Consider the following 25,976-nt stretch of genomic DNA (forward strand, 5'->3'; position numbering starts at 1 on the left):
AAAGCAGTTGATGTAAGTAATTACATCAATGATTTTCATTCAAGCATAAGGTTGAATTCATATCAAGGTCTTTGAAAGAATAGTTCGTGGAAAACTGGTTGAGTTCCTGGAATCTAACAATCTGATGAATTGCAACCAGCATGGATTCAGGTTAGGTAGATCATGTCTTTCCCAACTACTGGCACACCATGACCAAATCCTAGAAAATCTAGAGAATGGATACAACACATGTTATTTACCTCGACTTTGACAAGGTAGATCATGGCATCCTGGGTCACAAACTTCGAAAGCTAGGAGTAGGAGGAAAAGTTGGTACATGGATACATGAGTTCCTTACAAATAGAACTCAAACAGTCACTGTGAATGGAACCCATTCAACACCATCACCTGTGACCAGCAGTGTTCCTCAGGGCACAGTACTCGGCCCAATCCTGTTTCTCATCCTCATCTCTGACATAGATGAAGATACAACCAGCAACGTCTCATCCTTTGCTGATGACACCAGGGTCATGAGACAAATCAAAGACGAGGTGGATACAGAGGCCTTACAAAAGGACCTGACCACCATATATAAATGGCAGGAAACAAACAACATGTTCAATGATAAGAAGTTTGAACTAATTCGCTACGGAACAGATCAAGATCTGAAAAATACAACAAACTACAGAAACCCATCAGGACAACAAATAATGGAAAAACAGTATGTGAAAGATTTAGGCATCCACATGGGAACCAGCCTAAAATTCAGAGAACACCTTGACTCAGTCTGTCTTACTGCAAGAAAGTACAGTGGGTGGATCTTGCGCACCTTCAAATCAAGAGATACCTCGACAATGAAAACCCTCTGGAACAGTATGATACTTCCAAAGATTGACTACTGTTCTCAGTTGTGGTCACCAACAACAAAGGGCCAACTATCTAAGATGGAATCGCTCCAAAGAAATTTTACCTCATACTTCTCAGAAACGAGGGACCTGGACTATTGGCAAAGACTCAAAACCTTGAAGATGTACTCAATAGAAAGAAGATTTGAGCGATACCGAATTATATACATTTGGAAAATGATAGAGCAAAAGGTGCCAAACTTTGGTATCAAAACCTACCACTCACTGCGCCACGGAAGACGCTGCCAGCTACCACCAATCAACAAAAAGGCTGGCCAGGCTGCAAAAACCCTGCGAGAGTCAAGTCTGTTGGTTCGAGGAGCACAACTATTCAACTCCATTCCGGTACATGTCAGAAATCTATCAGGATGCAGTGTGGAATCATTCAAATTGCAGGTGGTAGATACTTAAGCACCATTAGAGATGAACCCCATCTCCCAGGATATACACAACGAGCACAAACTGACTCAAACTCGCTCCTACACATATCAAAATTAAACAGAGAATACAACCTGGCAACCACACCAGACTCTGAGGGTGGAGTCTTCGACTTGGCCTGAGCATGGACTCAAACTCAAATGAAATGAAATAACAAAACTAGGAAAAGGATACTGGAGATGTGAGAAAAGAAAGCTATGTTCAGTGCATATTCACACCGTAATGGAAAACAATGAGCCAAAAATTATTTATTTTTCTAGTGAGCACCTCCATCCAGCTGATGTAGATTTGTTAAATGCTAGAAAAGCAGTTGCAGAAATAAAGTATGAAGCTGTGGAAAACATTGCAGCAATTTTGCATAGCATAATAGCAGCTAATTTTACGCGGCTAACAGAAAATACTTACTTACAACTTCCTTGCTTGCCTCTGCTTTCCAGGATTATTCAAAGGTGCTAACAAAAAAAATTCAGGATTTCTCACTAATCAGGGGCTAGGACTGGTTTTGAAATACCTGAAGAATATTGTAAACTTGATAATGGCGAACAGTTTCTGAGATACAATTTGGGTATCGAGGATCAACAGCGTATACTAGTATTTGCATCAGAAAGTGCTCTTCAGGGTATAGCATCATATCATCATTGGGCATGTGATGGAACATTCAAAAAAATGTGATGGAACATTCATTCAGTGGTTTCAGCTGTTTAGCATTTGTGTACAAGTTAAAGGTAGCAGTTTTCCATGGGTCTTTGCATTGCTGCCGAATAAAACAAAGCAGATATACTTTTTTTACTTTTACTTGTTTTAGTCATTTGACTGCGGCCATGCTGGAGCACCACCTTTAGTCGACCAAATCAACCCCAGGACTTATTCTTTGTAAGCCCAGTACTTATTCTATCGGTCTCTTTTTGACGAACCGCTAAGTGACGGGGACGTAAACACACCAGCATCAGTTGTCAAGCAATGCTAGGAGGACAAACACAGACACACAAACACACACACATACATATATAAGCCTGACTGCCACCTTATAACTTATCAGTCAGGGGACTCCGCTAGCGAAATAGACTTCATCCTCACCAGACAGCGGGATGCAGGGTCGCTCTTAAATACAAAGACCCTCCCGGGTGAAGAGTGTATCCCTCAGCATAGGCTAATAATTAGTGACTTTAGGCTTGAGGCCAGAAGGACTCCAAGAAACAGACCAATCCAGAAAAGAAGGATTTGGAAGCTAAAGAACCCTTCACATGGTCAGAGATTTAGGGATATCCTCATCAAGAAATTTGATGAGAGGGAGGAGGAGCTACAGACGTCGGACATAGAAGGTAGCTGGAAATTCCTACGGGACAGCTTGCTGAGTGCCACAGACCAAGTCTGTGGATGGTGCAAAGTTCCTTCCAGACCTAGAGTTACGTGGTGGTGGAATAGTGCAGTAGACAAAGCCATTAGTTCTAAGAAACAGGCCTGGAGAGCCTGGAGGGATGGGGGTACCGTACCAAGTAGCCAAAAGGGAGGCCGGGCGGCAGGTATACATAGCCAAAGATATAGCAGAAAAGAAGTTTGCTAATGTCCAGCGACGTGAGGACCAAAGAACTGAGGTATTTCGTATTGCTAGACAGTGTGTGAGAGAAAATAGTGATGTTACAGGAGAGAAATGTGTCCGCATGGATGATGGGGCACTTGCCTTTAATGTTGGTGAAAAGAAAGAGGCTTGGAGAAGCCATTATGAAAGACTGCTGAATGTGGAGAATGAATGGGAGGAGGAGAGCCTGCCAAATGTTGACCCAGTAGAGGGACCAGCTATCTGAATAGACGGCTCCCTAGTAGATAAAGCAATTAAGGATATGAAACCGGGTAAAGCCCCCGGCCCATCAGGAATCACTGCTTAGATGCTTAAAACAGCTGGTTATGCGGGCTATGGCCTAGTCACCCGTATTGTTAACCAGGTAGTTCATAATGGAGTCATACCCAATGACTGCCCATCCAAATTACCTTGGATCCCGGAACATCTTGCTGTGCTTGAGGAAACCCGTCGAGTCAAGTGCATATACATGAACATCGAACCAAATATCAATGGAAACAGTAGCTGTGATACCTGTGCCGGTGGCACATAAAAAGCACCATCCGAACGTAACCGATGCCAACCCCGCCTCGAATGGCTTCTGTGCCGGTGGCACATGAACATCGAACCAAATATCAATGGAAACAGTAGTTGTGATACCTGTGCCGGTGACACATAAAAAGCACCATCCGAAAGTGGCCGTTGCCAGTGCAGCCTCCACTGGCTTCTGTGCCGGTGGCATACAAAAAGCACCATCCGAACGTGGACCGATGCCAACCCCGCCTCGAATGGCTTCTGTGCCGGTGGCACATGAACATCGAACCAAATATCAATGGAAACAGTAGTTGTGATACCTGTGCCGGTGACACATAAAAAGCACCATCCGAACGTGGCCGTTGCCAGTGCAGCCTCCACTGGCTTCTGTGCCGGTGGCACATAAAAAGCACCATCCGAGCGTGGCCGACGCCAGCACCACCTCGACTGGCTTCTGTGCCGGTGGCACATAAAAAGCACCAACCGATCGTGGGATCTCGGAACATCTTGCTGTGCTTGAGGAGACCTGTTGAGTCAAGTGCATGTACATGTACATGAACATCGAACCAAATATCAAGCCGGTGACACATAAAAAGCACCATCCGAACGAGTGCAGCCTCCACTGGCTTCTGTGCCGGTGGCACATAAAAAGCACCATCCGAACATGACCGATGCCAACCCCGCCTCGAATAGCTTCTGTGCCGGTGGCACATGAACATCGAACCAAATATCAATGGAAACAGTAGTTGTGATACCTGTGCCGGTGACACATAAAAAGCACCATCCGAACGTGGCCGTTGCCAGTGCAGCCCCCACTGGCTCTGTGCCGGTGGCACATAAAAGCACCATCCAAACGTGACCGATGCCAACCCCGCCTCGAATGGCTTTTGTGCCGGTGGCACATGAATATCGAACCAAATATCGATGGAAACAGTAGTTGTGATACCTGTGCCGGTGACACATAAACAGCACCATTTGAACCATTTGAACGTGGCCGTTGCCAGTGCAGCCTCAACTTGCTTCTGTGCCGGTGGCACTTACAAAGCACCATCCGACCGTGACCGATGCCAAAACCGCCTCGAATGGCTTCTGTGCCGGTGCACATGAACATCGAACAAATATCAATGGAAACAGTAGTTGTGATACCTGTGCCGGTGACAATAAAAAGCACCATCCGAACGTGGCCGTTGCCAGTGCAGCCTCCACTGGCTTCTGTGCCGGTGGCACATAAAAAGCACCATCCGAACGTGACCGATGCCAACCCCGCCTCGAATGGCTTCTGTGCCGGTGGCACATGAACATCGAACCAAATATCAATGGAAACAGTAGTTGTGATACCTGTGCCGGTGACACATAAAAAGCACCATCCGAACGTGGCCGTTGCCAGTGCAGCCTCCACTGGCTTCTGTGCCGGTGGCACATAAAAAGCACCATCCGAACGTGACCGATGCCAACCCCGCCTCGAATGGCTTCTGCGCTGGTGGCACATAAAAAGCACCATCCGAACGTGGCTGATGCCAGCACCGCCTCGACTGGCTTTTGTGCTGGTGGCACATAAAAAGCACCAACCGATCGTGGGATCCGGACATCTCGCTGTGCTTGAGGAGACCTGTTGAGTCAAGTGCATGTAGATGAACATCGAACCAAATATCAATGGAAACAGTAGTTGTGATACCTGTGCCGGTGACACATAAAAAGCACCACCCGAACGTGGCCGTTGCCAGTGCAGCCTCCACTTGCTTCTGTGCCGGTGGCACATAAAAAGCACCATCCGAACGTGACCGATGCCAACCCTGCCCCGAATGGCTTCTGTGCCGGTGGCACATAAAAAGCACCATCCGAACGTGGCCGATGCCAGACCCCTCTGGCACCTGTGCAGGTAGCACGTAAAAAGCACCCACTACACTCGCGGAGTGGTTGGCGTTAGGAAGGGCATCCAGCTGTAGAAACACTGCCAGATCAGACTGGAGCCTGGGGCAGCCCCTGGCTCCCCAGACCCCGGTCGAACCGTCCAACCCGTGCTAGCGCGGAAAACGGACGTTAAACGATGATGATGATGATGATGATATATATATATATATATATATGAATGTATGTGTGTGTGTGTGTATATATATATATAGTTTCAAGATACATCTCATGGATGCTGTCAGATGCATCAGCTGTGATGCTTCTGGAGTTTTAGGTGGGATTCAGGTCTTTCACCATCAGACTCCTTCACCCAGTTGACCCAGCTGGGGTTGATCAAGTTCCAACAAGCACCCCAGTAACAGCAAACCACTGGTCTTCCCCCTTTCTCCAAAGCCACCTAGTTGCCCCCCGCCTCTCTCTATATATATGTGTATGTGTGTGTGTGTGTGTGTGTAGACATGGCTGTGTGATAAGAAGCTTGCTTCCCAACCACATGGTTCTAAGTGCAGTCCCTCTGTGTGGAACCTTGGTTAGTGTCTTTCATTATACTCTCAGGCCCACCAAACCCTTGTGAGTGTATTTGGTAGAAGGTTGCTGAAAGAAGCCTGACATATAATATATATCTGTTTGTGTGTGTTGTGTCTGTGTTTGTCCCACAATATCGTTTGACAACCAACGTTGGTTTGATTGTGTCCCGGTAATTTAGGGGTTTGGTAAAAGCGATCATTTGAATAAGTACAGGGCTTAAAAAAAATACTGGCATTCATTTGGAAATTACTATTTTTAAATCTCACAACGTGAGATATTCAGCAACAGTATTTTGTAGTAAAGATTGTTTGCCAACATAACATGGCAGTCCTGGTTTAGGACGAATATTGCTGTAATTTAGCCCCAGGAGACATTGTCTCCAGTTGGCTATACAACACGTTCTGTGCCTTTATATTTTCAAACAAGGTGTCGCTAGATTCCCTTTTTTGAAAATATAAGGACACAGATCATTTGTATAGCCAGCTGGAGATGATGTCTCCTGGGGCTAAAATACAGCAACATTCATTCTAAACCAGGACTGTCATATTATGTTGGCAAACAATCTTTACTGGCATTGATTTGTTCAACTAAAATTGTTCAAGGTGGTGTCCCAGCATGGCCACAGTATCATAACTGAAACAAATAAAAGATAAAAGATATATTTATATTAAAGTGGTACTACAGACGATGTTGCTAATTGTTAAATGGTGAGCTCCAGATCCTTGCTCCCACTTCCCTGGCTATAATAACTTATTTTACGATGAAATGTGTTCTATCCATGACCCTCCCATAGTTTATATAGATGTTGTTTATGAAGGACTCAGTGTCTGAAATTTTAGAGTTGTGGGGTCCTATTATTAATGTCTAACTGACAACTTAAATATCACTCTCTTGGGCTGTTGTCACGAGAAAATGTATCTGGTACATTCTGTAAAATGATTGGCAAGAGGAAGGGCATCCAGCCATAAAAACCAAACCAAAATGGCACATTTAAGCAACAGACAAGAAAGCAGTGGCTTCCAGAAAGGACTTGGACTGTGACGATCCTTCTAACCCATACCAGCAGAAAGCAGACATAAAATGATGATGGTAATAAATACCTTGAGTAATAATATCAAATTTAATCTGCTCCTTGGTAAACACTAGTAACTTTGGGAATGTTTCAGTCTTATTAGATCTCTTCAGCTAACCATAGCAGTTTGCTAGTATTTGCTAGATACAGTGATAGAACATCACTTTATTTATGTACAAAAAAACACAATGGTTGAGGAAAGTGACTGAAACGTTTACTTGATATATATACATACATGTGGGTGTGTTTGCACAATTGTGTAAATCAGAAGATCAGAAATAAATTTTAATGTTATAAAGCATCACTGGATTAAATGAGAATGTAAACATTCTTTCTATATTATTGATGTGTAGAAAAAAAAAATGAAAGGAGTCCCATGATAGATTATTTCCTAGTTTGTTGGCCATTCCCCGGAGATGTACTTGGCTTCCTTCAGTCAATGACAAAAGAACATCTGTGTATAAAGCAGTCATAAAATAGGCTAGCACCATGGTGGATACCCAAATGTGCATAACTGTGCTTTTGACAGCTTGTCATCAATTAAAAAATATCCATTTAATGTTTAAACACACACACACACATACGTGCACGACAGGCTTCTTTCAGTTTCTGTCTCCTAGATCCACTCACAAGGTTTTGGTTGGCTTGGGGCTTGTCCAAGGGTCCACACTTGTAGATGTGAAGTAGATGCTTCTTCAAGGGTCCACGCTGTAGGACTGAATCAGAAACCATGTTGTTGGGAAACAAACTTCTTAACCATGCAACATTGTATGTGTGTGTGGGCTAAAATACAAAACTTCATTTTTTTTTTGTCATTCAGTGATGGTGCCTTTAAGTAATCGCTCATTTCGTCAGAGATAAGAAACAAATCTATATATATAAAGCTGAAGTTGTCTGTGAGAGTATGATAGAAGAAGACTTACTCTTCCTTCCGTAGAAGAAAAAATTCAAATCAGACCATGTTAAAACCAAAAATTATTTACATCAAAAAGGTGCTTTTTTTTCTATGAAAATCCCTATTTTTTACGATTTTTTTTACTGCTGTGTCGCCATTTTTCGGTGTATTTCAACTTAAAGAGAATAACAAACTACATAATGCAAAACTTTTACTTTTCAAAAATTCCAATTCTAAAGGGTCGAAAAGAAAACAAGCCTGAGTAACGCTGGGCTATACTGCTAGTTTATTTTAAATCACAACTTACAGTCGTAAAAAAGAAGACATTGGATAAGGAAATCTTAGGTGTAATGTTTTTAAAAAAAACATGACAATATAGTCACAAAAGGTTGTGTATGATTTGAGGAATACTTGGCTGTTATTTCTAGCAAGTTGAGCGACAGAGTAGCGTATCTCCTTTGTTGGCTCATTATTGTTATTATTTCTATTCTTATCGTTGCTGAATTTATTTATTCGTCTGTTTTATTTGTCAAACTTAGAAAGAACCGGTTTCAACGACCAACATGTGAAAGATCTTGAAACGTGGATTGACGAATATACTGCTGAGTTACCTCCCCTCAAGAATTTCATTCTCCCGGTAAATTTTTCTTTCTTTTTCTTTTATGTTGTTTCTCGTCTGATTAAAATGTAATTCAATTCAGTGGCAGGGTATACGGATCTTTTTTTTGTTTGGTTCGCAGTTTTCAATTCTTTTAATTTTGTTCCACTTCTTTTCAAATGATCTGTGTATACTAATACTGCGAAGAGGTAGATTTTAGGCCAAACAACAGTAGCACCATCACCATCATCATCAATACCAAAATAGTGAGAAAAACTGATGATTCTAGATCATATAGTTCCATTCACTCTGAAAAGGACAGGCTGGTCACTATAGGCCTTCTTGAAAAGGACATGATGGTCACTATAGGCCTTCTTGATCATATTTGAATTGGGGTTAAACATCATCATCATCACTGTACTATCACCTCCACTATCATCATCCTTGCCATGTATGCTATATGCATAATTCCACATGCTTTGATTGACCAAATTGCAGAGAATAGATAAGAGAATATTTAAATGAGTTTACCAGTAATAAACTGGTGTCTGATCCAAGAGCACTAACATTAACTAGATCAAAGGGGCTCCAATTAATGTTATTACTGAGCTCTGAAACTTAACATCACCGATAAGGTTCCTTGGGGAATTTACTAACATATGTTCTAGCTTGCTCACCAACCACATGGTTCCGGGTTCATTCCCACTGCGTGGCACCTTGGGCAAGTGTCTTCTACTATAGCCTTGGGCTGACCAAAGCCTTGTGAGTTGATTTGGTAGACAGAAACTGAAAGAAGCCTGTTGTATATATGTATATGTGTGTGTGTGTGTGTGTGTTTGTTCCCCCAACATTGCTTGACAACCGATGGGGGTATGTTTACGTCCCCATAACTTAGCAGTTTGCAAAAGAGACCAATAGAATAAGTACTAGGCTTACAAAGAATAAGTCCTGGGGTTGATAAGGTGGTGTTCCAGCATGGCCGCAGTCAAATGACTGAAACAAGTAAAAGAGAGATGAAGTCCACCTCCATTAGGTGAATTTCAGTTTAGGAAGGTGAGATATTCAGTTGGATGCAACTGTGAAATATTTTCAGTGTAGCTTACCCCATGTAATTGGTTAAGTCTGTTTTGTATGAGCATGTGTGTGTAAGAGCAATCATCATTTAATGTTGACTTTTCCATGCTTGCATTGGTTAGGCTGAATATGTTTTGGTAGATTTTCTATGGCTGGATGCCCTTCCTGTCATCAACCCTCACATGTTTTCCAAGAAGGTTATATTTCCCCATGACCACACACGTTTTTTTACAAAAGACTGGAAGAGAACAATGCTTGTTTACAACCATCACCTAATGCCAAGACAAGGGCACACACACACACACACACACAGACACACACACACAGACACACACACACAGACACAGACACACACACACACATATGCATGCACGCACACGCGCACACACATACATGCACACATATGGGTAGGCACACAGACAAGCTTGTACTTACACATATCCATGCACATGATGGGCTTTTTCCTATTTCTATCTCCTAAATCTACTCACAAGGCTTTGGTTGACTTGGGGCTTATAGTAGAAGACATCTGCCCAAGTTGCTGTACAGCAGGACTGAACTCAAGACCACATGGTTAGGAAGCAAGCTTCTCAGTCACACAGCCACAGGACAGAGAGAGAGGTGGGGGGAGAGAAAAGGGTGAGAAAGGAGAGAGATTCAATCAGAAGAATCACTAGATGAAACTGTCAGCCACCAGGATACATTGAGTGAATATATTGAGCAAATATTACTCTAAGCAGAGTTCTAAGTTTTCAGTTTCTCAGCAGTATGTGTACACAGTACTTAACCCTTTAGTGTTCGCATTATTCTGCTAAAATTAATGCCTTTTCATCTACATTGTTTTGAATTAATCATGCCTTATCTTGTAGCTAGGAGATTTCAATGAGGTAGCTGTTAATTTTTCAAATGATATTGTAGGGTTTGTGTGAGAGACCAGATCTGGCCAGTTTGAACATAAAACAGGCAGAATACTTTTGGCCAGATATGGCCGGTTTAAATGCTAAAGGGTTAAGCCTTCTTCATTTACACACACACACACACTATCATCATTCTTTTATTCTTTCACTCTTTTACTTGTTTCAGTCATTTGACTGTGGCTATGCTGGAGCACCGCCTTTAGTCGAGCAAATCGACCCAGGACTTATTCTTTGTAAGCCTAGTACTTATTCTATCGGTCTCTTTCGCTGAACCGCTAAGTTATGGGGACGTAAACACACCAGCATCGGTTGTCAAGCAATATTGGGGGGAACAAACACAGACAGACAAACATACACACACACACACACATGCATATATACATATATACGACAAGCTTCTTTTCAGTTTCCGTCTACCAAATCCATTCACAAGGCTTTGGTCGGCCCGAGGCTATAGTAGAAGACACTTGCCCAAGGTGCCACGCAGTGGGACTGAACCCAGAACCATGTGATTGGTAAGCAAGCTACTTACCACACAACCACTCCTATGCCTATAATCATTGTGTATAATATTTGTATGTACATGAATATATGTGTGTGCAAATGTGTTTAACCATATTTACTACTTCCACTACATAGTATGTACCTATTCATATACCTGTATATTTTTTTCAAAATACATGTATACAAACATACAGAGACACACAATACATTCTGTATTTATTTTACTCCAGTTCGTCTCCATAGTACTTGCCTTCAATCTTAGTGTTGTTATGTGTGTGTGTAAATCTACATAAATGTGTGTTCAACTGTGTATGTTTGTTTACATGTGAATATACATACCTATAATATCTAGGTCTGTGTGTAGTGTGTTTTGCTATTTTTCTGAAAATTTTATCATCTGTGAGTGAGTGTGTGTGTGTGTGTGTGTATGTTTATACATTTTTCTATGTATGAACTGGATGTATTTGTATGTCTATATGTCTAAATAAGAGCATTTTATACACACCTATATGTATATATTGAGATGTTTTTGTACAAGTTTGTGTGTGTATAATATATGTATATATATGTATATATATGTATATATATATATATATATATATGTATATATATGTGTATATATATATATATATATATATATACATACACACACACATATACACATATATATATATATACACACTTACATATGTATATGCATGTACAAATTTTCTTAAACATCTCCATATTGTAATATAACAAGTATATATGAGTATACTATTCTGCATTATACATTCACACACACACATACACTCACTCACACACACACATGCACACACATGCACACACATATGTGTGCGCGTATATTTATGTGCACATGTACATACACTCATACAATTGCACACCGCTTATACAACTACCTGAACACACACACACACACACAGAGTTGTATAAGCTGTGTGCAATTCTGTGTTGGTCTTTAATTAACCAACCACTCAAGAACTGTCTCTGTACATTACATCTAGCAAGTACCAACTGCTGCACCAATTCTATGTAACACCACTTAAGCTGCATCAGTCTGCAACTAAGTAACACTTTCATGTAAGGCTGCAGTATAGGAAATAGTACTAGTGGTGGTGGTGGTGGTGGTGGAGCATTAGTGTAAGTAATCACACTGTGTCAGTAGTTACTCTTGCAAGTATGGGTTGATGCTTGCTTGCTTTTGTTGTTTGTGTTGTTGTACTTGTGGTAGTTTGTCCTTAATGTTGATGGTAACGGTGCTCATGATTTGGTGGTGTTGTAGTTAATGTTATAGTGGTGATGTTGCATTTGATATTGAAGAGGGTGTTGGAGTTGTTGGCGGTAGTGATGGTGGTGGTGTTGTTTAACCACAGGTCAGTTCTGATCCAGCAGACCTATAATCAAAGTTGCTATTGCCATGATCACCCTCTCTTTATTTTTATTTTATCTGGCATAGTGTATCTAGGACTGCATTATACAATGTCTTCTTCCATTTTAAGACAGTAATGTTGGGTATGACAATAACTGCTATTTTTAGCAGGTTGAGTGACTATGTTAGGGCTCTTTCATTGTTGGTCATTTTTTTATTGTTGTTGCTTAACCCCCAGACCTTTTCTGATTGAGCACACCTAAGGTCAAAAACATTCCAAATATGGCCATCATGTCATTGAAGAAGTATACTGGACTAAATTATTTAATCAGTCTTTTCTTTATTTAAAATATTTGGATGTGAGTTCAAAGAGATTTGGCTGCTATTTCTAGCATGTTGTGCTACTTCATAGATACTCCCTATTATTGGTATTGATTATGGTATTGATGTGGTATGTGATGATGATGATAGTAGTAGGTGGTGTTGGTATTGGTAAGTGGTGATGATGATGTTGTCAGGTGTTGGTGATGGTGGTGTTGGTGATGATGATAGCAGTAGGTGGTGATGGTGGTGGTGGTGTTGATGGTGGTGGTGTTGATGGTGGTGTTGGTGGTATTGATGGTGGTGTAGATGGTGTTGGTGGCAATGATGATGGTAGGTGGTGTTGCTGGTGGTAGCTTAGGTGGTATTGGTTGATAATGTTGATGGTGTTAGTGATGATCATGGTGGTGTTGTCGGCAGTGGTGGTGGTGGTGGTATTGTTGGTTCTATTGGTGTGGTGATGGTGATAGTGGTAGGTATAGAGGCAGTGTGTTGTTGTTGATGACCTTACTGTTATCAGTGTTGTCAATTTGTATGTGAAGTATCCAAACTGGAACAACTGTAACCAGTCAAGTTCTTCTTGGAGTACCCAACTCTACCCAAATACAACACTTAACTCTGCTGATTTTGTTGTATGAAGCAGTTTGGAATAAAATATATCCATAGGCGTAGGAGTGACTGTGTGGTAAGTAGCTTGCTTACGAATCACATGGTTCTGGGTTCAGTCCCACTGTATGGCACCTTGGGCAGGTGTCTTCTACTATAGCCTCGGGCCGACCAAAGCCTTGTGAGTGGATTTGGTAGACGGAAACTGAAAGAAGCCTGTTGTATATATGTATATATATATATATTATATATATATATAATATATATATATATATATGTATATGTTTGTGTGTCTGTGTTTGTTCCCCCAACATCACTTGACAACCGGTGCTGGTGTGTTTACGTCCCCGTAACTTAGCGGTTCGGCAAAAGAGAACCGATAGAATAAGTACTAGGCTTACAAAGAATGAGTCCTGGGATCGATTTGCTCGACTAAAGGCGGTGCTCCAGCATGGCCACAGTCAAATGACTGAAACAAGTAAAAAGAGTAAAAAAATAAAGGAAGAGGGAGTATGTAAAGTTATATCTGAATTGTTCAATTGCAATCAGATGTTACAAGACCTAATGCTTCAAGAGTAGTCCTGGGGGAAAATTCTCCATCCAGACATTTTATTTTGGGTTTTGAGTAATGTCATTAGCTCATTGGACCAAGGAATTCACACTCCAGCACAAACATTCTGTCTGCTCTTTTCATGAATATATTTCTACTAGCTGGTCCCGGTGCCATTAGAAATGGTGACTAATTGTAGTATCTTATATAAAGATAAGGTACAGAGTAAGGTACGTAATAATCACGGATACAAACATTCACATACTTCCCTTGTACATACACACGCATACACACATACTCACAGAGTTGAAACGCTGTTTGATTTTTCTTTTCCACATTGAATGTTCACCATCCCACTTCCATTGCACATACACGCACACACACAAACATTCACATACCTCCTTTTTTACATACACACACATATACTCACACAGAGTTGAAACGCTGTTTGATTTTTGTTTTCACCATAGGATTTACATCATCCCACTAACAAGTTTGTCATCACCCATTCCTCCCTTAATCATCTGTCACTCCTTCCTTTCTCGTTCATGTGTTGTAATGGAGAAAAACACAAGTATTATTATGGTAGATACTTAACTGGAACTCCGTCGGTTATGATGACTAGGGTTCCAGTTGATCCAATTAACGGAACAGCCTGCTTATGAAATTAATGTACAAGCGGTTGAGCGCTCCACAGATACGCATGCCCTTAACATAGTTCTCAGGGAAATTCAGTGTCTTACAGAGTGTGACAAGGTCGGCCCTTTGAAATACAGGCACTGCTTATTTTTACTAGCTCAGCGGACTGGAGCACCATGAAATAAAATGTCTTGCTCAAGGTTACAATGCATCACTGGGAATCGAACTCATGACCTTATGATTCATTATCATCATCATCATTGTTGTTTAACACCTGCTTTCCATGCTGGCATGGGTTGAACAGTTTGACTGAAGACTGGCAAGCCAGAAGACTGTACCAGGTTCCAATCTCATCGAGCAAGGTTTCTTATTCCTTTATTGCCCACAAGGGGCTAAACAGAGAGGGGACAAACAAGGACAGATAAAGGGATTAAGTTGATTACATCGACCTCAGTGCATAACTGGTACTTAATTTATCAGCCCCGAAAGGATAAAAGGCAACTTTGCCTTTCATCCTTTCAGGGTCGATAGATTAAGTAGCAGTCAAGTACTGGGGGGTGGGCTGATGTGGTCGACTATCTCCCTCCCCACAAATTTCAGGCCTTGTGCTTATACTAGAAAGGATTGTTATTATTATTATTATTATTAGTAGTAGTAGTAGTAGTAGTAGTAGTAGTAGTAGTAGTAGCAGCAGCAGTAGCAGCAACAGCAGTAGTAGTAATAGGATTGGTGGTAGTAGTTGTAGTTGAAATACTAGAAGTAGACATTGATATTAATTGTAGTAGTAGCAGTAGTAGTGTGATGGTAGTAGTAGTAGTTCTTTGATTTTGCTGCTGTCCAAGCATTTAGTAATGTGTTCTTGTTATTAGTGTTGTTAACAATAATGTAAAGCTTGATACAGGCGATAATGATGGTGAAGATGATGATGGTGATGGTGGTGATGGCAATGGTTAGTGATGATGATGAAGATGAAGATGGAGTTGCTGTTGAGAGAGTGTGGAGGGTGTGGCTGTATATGCAGTCATGCAAGTATAGTGCATGTGTGCGAGGTATGAGGTATGTGTGCGTATGCATGTGTATGAGGTATGTATACAAATGTATTTTGCACTCAGATACACACATGCCGTTTTACAGGTTACAGCAGGTTGTATGTACATGGGTGTGTGTGCACATGTGTGTGTGTGCATGTAGGACCATACATTTATGTGAATGATGGAATGTATGTATATCTATGTATGTGTGTGTGTGGTGTATATGTAAATATGTTGATGCACGCACACACTCACACACACACATACATATATACACATGTGCACACACACACACATCTGAACATACACACACACTTAGAATCTGCATCATGGCTGCACTGTTAGAGCAGCATGCAGACTCTTCATCTGAACTGATCTGATTCTAAGATGTTGACAACTTTGACAGCAAGGCTTATCCACGCATGCACACACATCAACATGCCCCACCCACGTGTCCCATCCCATCTCATCTCGACCAAACCTTGTGATGGAACCATTGCACATCAGATGTCTGCAGATTGCAAATTGGCAGTCTCTGTCTTATTTCTGTCATTCTTCTTCTTCTTCTCCTTTTCCTTACTCTTTTACTTACACAGACATGTATTTATACATACATATATACATGCATACATACATACATACATACATATGCACACCCATAAATGTACATATATACACATATAACAACATGCAGTTAGGCACACACACAAACACAAGCATACTACTATTTGTATGTAATACACAAACCTTTTATCTTCTTATAGGAAACAAAAATCGATATTAAAGAAACCACATTTGCATTCACATTTGCATATGAACATACTGATATATATATATATAATATAATATATATATATATATATATCTAATATATATATATATATAAAAAAAATATATATACATGCACACCTTACAAATGCACACACATATCTACTTAGTTATGTGCATGCATTGCTGCAAATATTTACAACTATGTATTATATATATATATATATATATATATTATATATATATATCGTGAGAGAGAGACATGCACTATATATTATATATATATATATATATATATATATATATACATGCACAAGCACATACTGACATTTATTTATATATGTATATAGATATACTTATGTAGATCTATACACATACATATGGACGCATATGCATGATATATACGCTTTTAAGACTTGAACTGTCTTTACATTCAACTTGAAACCCTGTACTACTGGTCTCAGAAGAATTTATGTATGTTTGCACTGAAATGAACCGGCACAGTTCAAATAGCATTAGTAGTAGTGGTAGTTGTATTAGTAGTAGTAGTTGTTGTTGTAATAATGGTAGTGGTAGTATTAGTTGTTGTTGTTTAGCTCCACATCAGTCCTCATCAAATAAACTTAACATAAAAAGCATTCCAGCTGTGACCACCCTGTCTGGTTTTACAGCACACAGTATCCAGAACTACATTGATAGTGTTTTATTCTTCTGTCGGCTTAAATCAGTTAACTATGGCCATACTGGAGCACTACTTTCAAAGGTTTAGTTATTCACATAAACCCCACTCCCAGTACTTTATTTCCTTCTTGTACTTATTTTATCAGTCTCTATTTATTGTACTGCTAAGTTACAGGTTATCAAAGATCATGATATGTACTGTGACCTTCAAGTTAAAGTTTTGCTAAAGTATAGTGTGAAAGTCTGAGTGGTTTTGTAAGCCACTCGGGACATATTGAGTAGAGGTATAATGAGTCAGTAAGTGTTGTTGAGTCCAGATGCAATGAGTCAGTGAGTACATGTTGAGTGGAGGTGCAATTTATCAGTCAGTAAGTCCATGGTAATAGTAATGGGCATGGCTATGTGGTTAGGGAGCTTGCTTCCTAGCTACATGGTTTCGGGTTCAGTCCCACTGCATGGCACTTTGGGCAGGTGTCTTCTACTATAGCCCCGAGCCGATCGGAGCTTTGTGATTGAATTCGGTAGGTGGAAGTTACTGCCTTGTGTGTATGTGTGCGTATAGCTGCTCAGTGCCTCTCCGAAAGAGAGAGAGGGAATCGGTGAGTACATGTCGAGTGTGGTTTAATGAGTTAATGAGTACATGTTGAGTGGAGGTGAAATTCATCAGTCAGTAAGTCCATGATTGGAGTAATAAAATGAATTGGTGAGTACATGTTGAGTGTGGTTTAATGAGTCAGTGAGTACATGTTGAGTGGAGGTACAATTTATCAGTCAGTAATTCCATGATAAGAGTAATACAATGAATCAGTGAGTACATGTTGAGTGTGGTTTAATGAGTCAGTGAGTACACGTTGAGTGTGGTTCAATGAGTCAGTGAGTACATGTTGAGTGGAGGTTGAATTTATCAGTCAGTAAGTCCATGATAAGAGTAATACAATGAATCAGTGAGTACATGTCGAGTGTGGTTCGATGAGTCTGTGAGTACATTTTGAGTGGAGGTGCAATTTATTAGTCTGTATGTCCATAATAAGAGTAATATAATGAATCGGTGAGTACATATTGAGTGTGACTCAGTGAGTCAGTGAGTACATGTTCATTGTTGTATTGTACCGTGTAATCCATTTCAAGCAGTTACATAGGCCATTGGTCACTGAACTGGTGGCACATCTACCAAGCTAGCCCAGTGAGAAAGTTACTAAAAGGAAACTTAGTGGGATAAAGGCAAGGCTTGAGTATAATACAATGAGTCATTGAGCCTGTATTGATTGGAGTTCACTGAATCACTTACATTGATACATGAAAGACAAAGGATGTAGATGAGATCAATACTTAGTTGCCTCAATATCTTCAGATTTAACATTAATATTTATCTGTCCAGCACAGGGCTTAAAGATGGAGAAATGATTGATTTTGTAGTCTGGTAGCAGTTGTTATTTAGTCTAGGTCAGCCATGGTTGAAATGACCTATGATCAAGAGTATTCCAGCCATGACCATCTCATATTTTTATATATTTTATCTCAGATAACATTATTCAATATATCATGATTTTTTTACTATGATAAACATGGTGAGCAAAGCACATGGCTTAGTGGTTATGGTGTTGGACTCATGATCGTAAGATTGTGGTTTTGATTCCTGGACTGGGCAGTACATTGTATTGTTGAGCAAGACACTTCATTTCACATTGCTCCAGTCTACACACCTGGTAAAAATGAGTAATCCTGTGACAGACCAGTGTCCTGTACGCGGAGGTATATATATATATATATATAAGAAATTAACTATGTAAAAGTCAATATGAAGAGTACTCCATCCAATGAGATTTCCATATTACTAAACATTTCAACTACATGTACTTATCATGCTACTAATAGTTCCCCCATACATGTGTACGTTCATCAGGTGCCAATCGCACCTTACTCCTAAAACTTTAGTTTAATTCCGCTATTTAAACTAAAGTTTTGGGAGTATGGTGTGATTGGTACCTGATGAAGGTATGCATGTATGGGAAACTATTAGTAGTGCAAATAAATACATGTAGTTGAAATGTTTAGTAATATATATATATATATATATTATATATATATAATATATATATATATAGTAATATATATATATATATTTATATAGGCGCAGGAGTGGCTGTGTGGTAAGTAGCTTGCTTCCCAACCACATGATTCCGGATTCAGTCCCACTGTGTGGAACCTTGGGCAAGTGTCTTCTATAGCCTCGGGCCGACCAAAGCCTTGTGAGTGGATTTGGTAGATGGAAACCGAAAGAAGCCCGTCGTATATATGTATATGTATATATGTATGTGTGTGTGTGTATATGTTTGTGTGTGTGTGTATATGTTTGTGTGTCTGTGTTTGTCCCACCAACATCGCTTGACAACCGATGCTGATGTGTTTATGTCCCCGTAACTTAACGTTTCTGCAAAAGGGACCGATAGAATAAGTACTAGGCTTACGAAGAATAAGTCCTGGGGTCAATTTGCTCGACTAAAGGTGGGGCTCCAGCATCGCCGCAGTCAAATGACTGAAACAAGTCAAAGAGTAATATATATATATATGTCAAGGGAAACTGAGAAACCAGTCCTGTGCTCCTTACAGAGTAATGTGGACTAATAAACATGGTAAACTGTGATTTGAGAGAAATTTCACTGCTGTTTCTACCAGTTTCAGTGACTATATTTAAGTTCCCATGTTGTCTATCAGTTTAGAAATTTGAGAACGTTCCTCTAATATCATAGACTACCTTGCCAAAGCATCTGTTGTGCCGATTGGCTATTAGCAACCTGTTCGATACAGATTTATCAGTATCATCATCAGCCTCATTTTAACATCCACTTTTCCATGTTTGCATGAATCAGACAGAGTTTATTGATGTAAATTTTCTAGAGTTGGATATCCTTCCTGTCTGTCTCCAATCTTTATCCAAGTATGATAATATTTCCCTGTGGCCAGACATGTCTTTGCAGAATATTGTAAATGCATGGCTGCAATCCAATGACTGAAACCAGTAAAGAAGGAAAAAACAGATAGAAAACAGATTCTGCAAAACAAGCCAACTGGTAGGAGACCTAGGGGTAGACCAACAACAAGATGGTTGGATTACATCGATAGTTTTGATCACATTTGGTAATCCAGCCAGAAATTATAATGACGCTGACTTCTGATAGAGCCTTATGGAATAGGTTCCTAAGGACTCTAACCAAACATCCCTTTCAGGTATAGTTGACAGTAAAGATGGATGGATAGATAGAAGAAAGGTATTATATCGTACCAGTGAAATATTTATTAATTAGACAGACTTATACCAACACCAATGAATAGTGCCTCACTCTCTTTCACTATGGTACAAATGAATGGGTTTTGTGTAGCTTTGTTTTTGGTATTTGGCACTTAATTCTCCACATTATTGAACCCCATGTTTCATTGAGCAAGCCCATAATCAGTGTTAGCCAGCCATGACCATCCCATCTTTTTTCCAATCTAGTATGCTCAGAACTACATCATTATCCAATGTGACCTTCATTTCTTTGAGATATAAGGCAAACTAAGCTGCTGTTTCTAATGGTCAAGTGACTGGTAGAAGCTACTCAGAGGGATGAGTTTTTGTTAAAGTGTTTCATTCAATAAGATGTTCTTTCTGTTACTAACCATCAAACTGTGAATTAGGGAGTTGAACCTTGTTTCTTCAGCAGCCTGGCAAACTGGGTATCTTGTTCAAGGTCACAAAACCAGTCGTAATATCGTCATCATCACTATCGTTTAATATCTAGTTTCCATGCTGGCTGGCATGGGTTGGATGGTTTGATAAGGTTCAGAGAGCCTCATGGTCACGTTCAACTCCAGTGTTAACTTTGGCATGGCTACTATGGTTGGGTGATCTTTCTAATTCCAGTGCCTAACACCAATATAACATTTGGTTTAAAATCATTGCAATGTGATCAGCAATCCTGAATTTTAATCTCTGTGCCATTGTGACTTCCGAGTTGATCTACCATTTCCGGTACCATCTGATACTATGAGAAGTGGGCCCAAGAAATCTATTTGCTGTCGCTTTTAAATTTCAAATTGGCCCTAATTAAACAAACTTATGATCAATGACATTCCACCTTTGACCATCCTGTTTTTTTATTATTATTATTATCACAGATATGTACACTATAAACATTATCCAATGTCTTTCATTTCATTAAGACAGTAGAATGTGGTATGAGGGATATTTGATTGTTATTTCTAGCAAGTCAAGTGACTGTGTAACATTTTGCATGTTAGCTTAAAGATGTCTGGTTGTTGTTGTTGTTGGCGTCAATGTTATTGCATCAGACTGCATATAACAGAAAAATCATTTTCAAATAATCCTTTATCAACTTGATACGTAAAGATTATAGTAAGTGATGGAGGTGGTGGTGGTTGTGTTGCTGTTGGTGGCGGTGACATGGTATTGATGGTAATGCTGTTATGATGTAGGTCATGGTGAGCTGTTATGATACTGGTGGTTGTTTTATGGTGGTAAATTGGGGTGTTGTAATGGTAGTGGTGGTGGTAGTAGTATAATCTGGTTGGTTAGGGCTGGGGTTAGGGTTAATGTCTGTGATAACTTTGCGGACTGATCTGATTAATATAAATATATATTGAATTATATACATTATAAATTATATAAATTATAGGTCTGGCATATCTGTGTCATTAAGAAGCTTGCTTTGCAACCATGTAGCTTTGGGTTCAATCCCATTGTATGGAACCTCGGGCAAGTATATTCTTCTATAACACTGAGCCAATCAGTGGGTGAATTTGGTGGAGGAAAGCTTTGTGGAAGCTTGACATGTATATGTATGTGTATTTATATATATATATATATATATATATATATGTATGTATGTATGTATGTATATATATGCAGTTTTGTTTGTGTATTGAACATCCAAATATTCTATTAAAATTTCCTCATTTCAGTTTGCATGGGCATGGCTGTGTGGTTAGGGAGCTTGCTTCCTAGCTACATGGTTTCAGGTTCAGTCCCACTGCGTGGCACTTTGGGTAGGTGTCTTCCACTATAGCCCCGAGCTGACCGGAGCTTTGTGACTGAATTCGGTAGGCGGAAGTTACTGCCGTGTGTGCATATGTGCGTGTAGGTGCTTGTGCCTCTCCCAAAGAGAGAGAGGGAAGGAATAGAAATGTAGGGTCAAGAGGACCCTTTAGTCTGGTCCATTCAAGGACATGATAACATCTTTAGTACAGGTGCCATAATAAATGTATTTGGTGTTAGGAAGGGTATCCAGCCATTAGAAACCATACCAAAAATTAGCCATTTTTTATTTTTACTCTTTTAATATGACATAAATTTAAATAAAAAAATCATCTATGCAATTTTTGACAGTATCAATAATGCTATAAAAATGAATATCATTTAATTTAAGAACATTTTAAGCATATATTCTCTTTGATAAAATAGAATGTGAAAAAACATTTGAGTGAGGTTGTTGCCAGTGCCGCTGGACTGGCTCCTGTACATGTGGAACGTGTAAAACACCATTTGAGCATGGCCATTGTCAGTACTGCCTGACTGGCCCTCGTGCCTATGGCACGTAAAAGCACCCACTACACTCTTGGAGTGGTTGGCGTTAGGAAGGGCATCCAGCTGTAGAAACTCTGCCAGATCAAGATTGGAGCCTGGTACAGCCATCTGGTTTGCCAGTCCTCAGTCAAATCGTCCAACCCATGCTAGCATGGAAAACGGACGTTAAACGATGATGATGATGATGATGATGAAGAGAATGCCTGCATTAAATATTGGTGTCAGTTGTGTTTACCACAAAGTGTTTCTTCACTGTCTCTGAATAATTTTAAGAAATTAGTAATTTATCTTGTATAGCATTTAATACACCTTTGTATATTAAATACCATACAATCTCATATCTCTGGCTACTCTGAGTTATTTCTCTTAGCTCATTTCTATTATATGTATATATCATCATTATCATCACCACTTAAAATCTGTTTTCCATGCTGGCATGGATTGGATGGTTTGACAGGAGCTGCTGAACCAGAGGACTGCACCAAGCTCCAATGTCTTCTTTTGGCATGGTTTCTATGTCTGAATGCCCTTCCTAATACCATCCACTTTACAGAATATATCGAGAGCTATATATCAATTACTTTGTGGAAGAATTATTGTCGTCATTTTGAGTGAAATTGACTGCTATTTCTAGCAGTTTGATGAACTTCAGCGATCCTCTCTCACTGACTTGCTTTCTAGCAAGCATCTAGAAGTTCCTTGTTGATTTAGCAGCTATGTTGTTGTTGTTGGTGGTGGTGGTGGTGGCCATTGTTCTCAGGATGATAATCACAGTGCTGTAATATGATGATGATAATGATGATGATGATGATTATGCAAGGCTTCATATTTATTTATTCATTTATTTACAGTCTGGTGGGAAAACAGCTGCCTCTCTCCACATGGCCAGATCCATTTGTCGAAGAGCTGAGCGAACGTGAGTAACCCTGTTTCATACAACTGCTTCACCTTCATTCATCCTTTTCCAACTGACACACTTCCTCACTGATGCTTTGGTTTGTCTTGAAGATAAAAATCAATCAGACTAATTGGTGATTACTCCATCACCAAACACACACTACAACCTCTGATTCCAAGCCTTCATTCTGCTTCTCTGACTTCTACTACAATGGTCTCCCCCTCTGAACAGTTAGCTACACATAAGTCAAGTATTTTTCATGACAATTTTTAAGCATAAGGAATATATCAGAGAAGTAAAAAGAAACCTCAGTGAATGTTTCATTCAGTATCTATAAATTAGTCAAAAATAAATCTCAGTTATATGTCATCAAAAATTGTTGTTGCTCAATGTTATTATTATTACAAGGGCAAGGGTGTTTGACTTGACATAATCATTAGAGCATCTGGAAAAATGCCTTGCAGTATTTGTTCCAGATCTTTACTATTTGCATTTAAATCCTGCTGAGGGATTTAAACCCCCAGCATCAACAAAATAAAGTACCAGTCATGTACTTGATGTAACTTACTGGTACTCTCCGCTCAGGATTGTAGAGCTCATGGTTAAATTAGAATCACTTATTTGAAGAATAATGGTGTGGCAGAAATAATTGTGTTGGGTTAAATGTCATAAAATCCTCAGGGATTTATAAAATATGTAATAGGCATGTACTGGTGTTATTTCTAACCTTGTGCTGTATGTGGGAAATCATTGTCATCACTACCTCAGCTATTGCTGCCATTGTTGTTGTTATTTAGCCTTTGTGTCCTCTAATCTAGGAGTCTAAAGCATAAAGAGCATTACTCCCATCCTTACTTTAGATGTAAAAGGATCCTAGTTCAATCTGAGCCTGGTTATGTACACTTTTAGTGACAATTGTCGATCAGACGTATTATACCGTGGGATAGTTAAAGATATTGTAGATATATTCTGAAATTCAGGTTAATATTCTGAACAATTATAATTTGAATAAATCTGATAACATTGTTGGTCTGTAGTATTTAAAAGAAATAGCATCTTTATGTCTTTCCTTTTTTTTACACCAGTGTTGCACCACTTGTAAGGCACAATGAGATGGACCCTTCTGCTCTTCAGTATTTAAACAGGTAAGTTCACCAGATCCTTTAGGCTTTTAAAATTAGGTGGGGTGATCTATCAACCTGTAATGCTTGTATTACAAAGAAAACGGAGACAGTTTCTTCAAGAATATCTGAAGAATAGAAACTTCTTCTCAGATTCTACCATTGACTCACATTCTATTAACAATGATATTCCCCAAGTTATGGTTATACTTCCCCACCATAAGGCGGCGAGCTGGCAGAAACGTTAGCGCGCCAGGCGAAATGCTTAGTGGTATTTCGTCTGCCGTAACGTTCTGAGTTCAAATTCTGCCGAGATCGACTTTGCCTTTCATCCTTTCGGGGTTGATAAATAAAGTACCAGTTACTCACTGGGGTCGATGTTATCAACTTAATCCCTTTGTCTGTCCTTGTTTGTCCCCTCTATGTTTAGCCCCTTGTGGGCAATAAAGAAATATATACTTTCCCACCACACTTTCCCCTGTACATTAATGACCTGCTTACCCCCATCATCATTGTTTTAACATTTACTTTTCTATGCTTCCATGGAAGTTGTTGTGGTAGGCATTTTACAGCTGGATACTCTTCCAATCACTGACTCTCATTTCCAAAGAAGGTAATATTTCCCCACAACTTAACGTACAAATGCACGTTCCCACGGCTTTATCGATTGCATTCTCACCTAGAATCAATCTTTGTCATTTTTTCAAGACTTATACACGCCCAGATACTGTTGATATCTACATATCAAATTTGAGCGCAATCGGATGGAGGATGCTCGAGATCCTAGAAGACACACAGACAGACAGAACGAATTTTATATAATATATATATATTATATATATATATATATATATATATGTATGCATGTATGTAACCCAGGCCATGTCACCATGGAACATGGCTTTAAATAATGATGATATATGAGAAGGTTTCTTTGACTTTCTGTCTGCCAAATCCACTTACAAGGCTTTAGTCATTCCTGGGTTATGGTTGAAGAAATTGTACCATGGGACTGAACTTGAAGCTACATGACTGGGAAGCAAACTTTTTAACCACACAACTATGCCTGCACGCACACACACACACACACACTCACACACACACACACAACACACACACACACACACACACACACACACACACACACACTCACACATCTATATCATCACATCATCTTCAGATCAGATATATACACATGCACACACATGTGGTTGAACTGATGGGAGCATGGAAAAGCTGGGTGTAATACGATTATAATATGTTATTATTTCATATCAAATATTTCCATTATTTCTCAAATCTCAAAGAGTTTAGGGAATCTGGGATTATTGTTTTGAGACTTGAAAATATTTTGGAAGACTGAATAAAGTGTTTGCAGAATTTGCAGAAATTTCTGGCAGAAATCATGACAACAATGATTATTTTCTGACTCCCTATATTTGTATATGTATATCTATGTGTCTGTATGTAATCAAATATATATATATATATGTGT

General features: G+C 39.6%; 1 protein-coding gene across 3 annotated transcripts in view; it reads left to right on the forward strand.

Moving 5' to 3' along the window:
- Positions 1-25,976, forward strand: part of LOC115213064 (corrinoid adenosyltransferase) — a 159,465-nt gene that overhangs the window by 95,769 nt on the left and 37,720 nt on the right. For all 3 annotated transcript variants that reach the window (XM_036503698.1, XM_029781974.2, XM_029781973.2), the window contains exons 6-8: positions 8,360-8,457; positions 23,314-23,378; positions 24,446-24,505. In XM_036503698.1, coding sequence (XP_036359591.1) covers positions 8,360-8,457; positions 23,314-23,378; positions 24,446-24,505 — 223 coding nt within the window. The remainder of the gene's footprint in view (positions 1-8,359; positions 8,458-23,313; positions 23,379-24,445; positions 24,506-25,976) is intronic.

The sequence above is a fragment of the Octopus sinensis genome, linkage group LG6 (assembly GCF_006345805.1).
Source record: "Octopus sinensis linkage group LG6, ASM634580v1, whole genome shotgun sequence".
Taxonomy (NCBI): domain Eukaryota; kingdom Metazoa; phylum Mollusca; class Cephalopoda; order Octopoda; family Octopodidae; genus Octopus; species Octopus sinensis.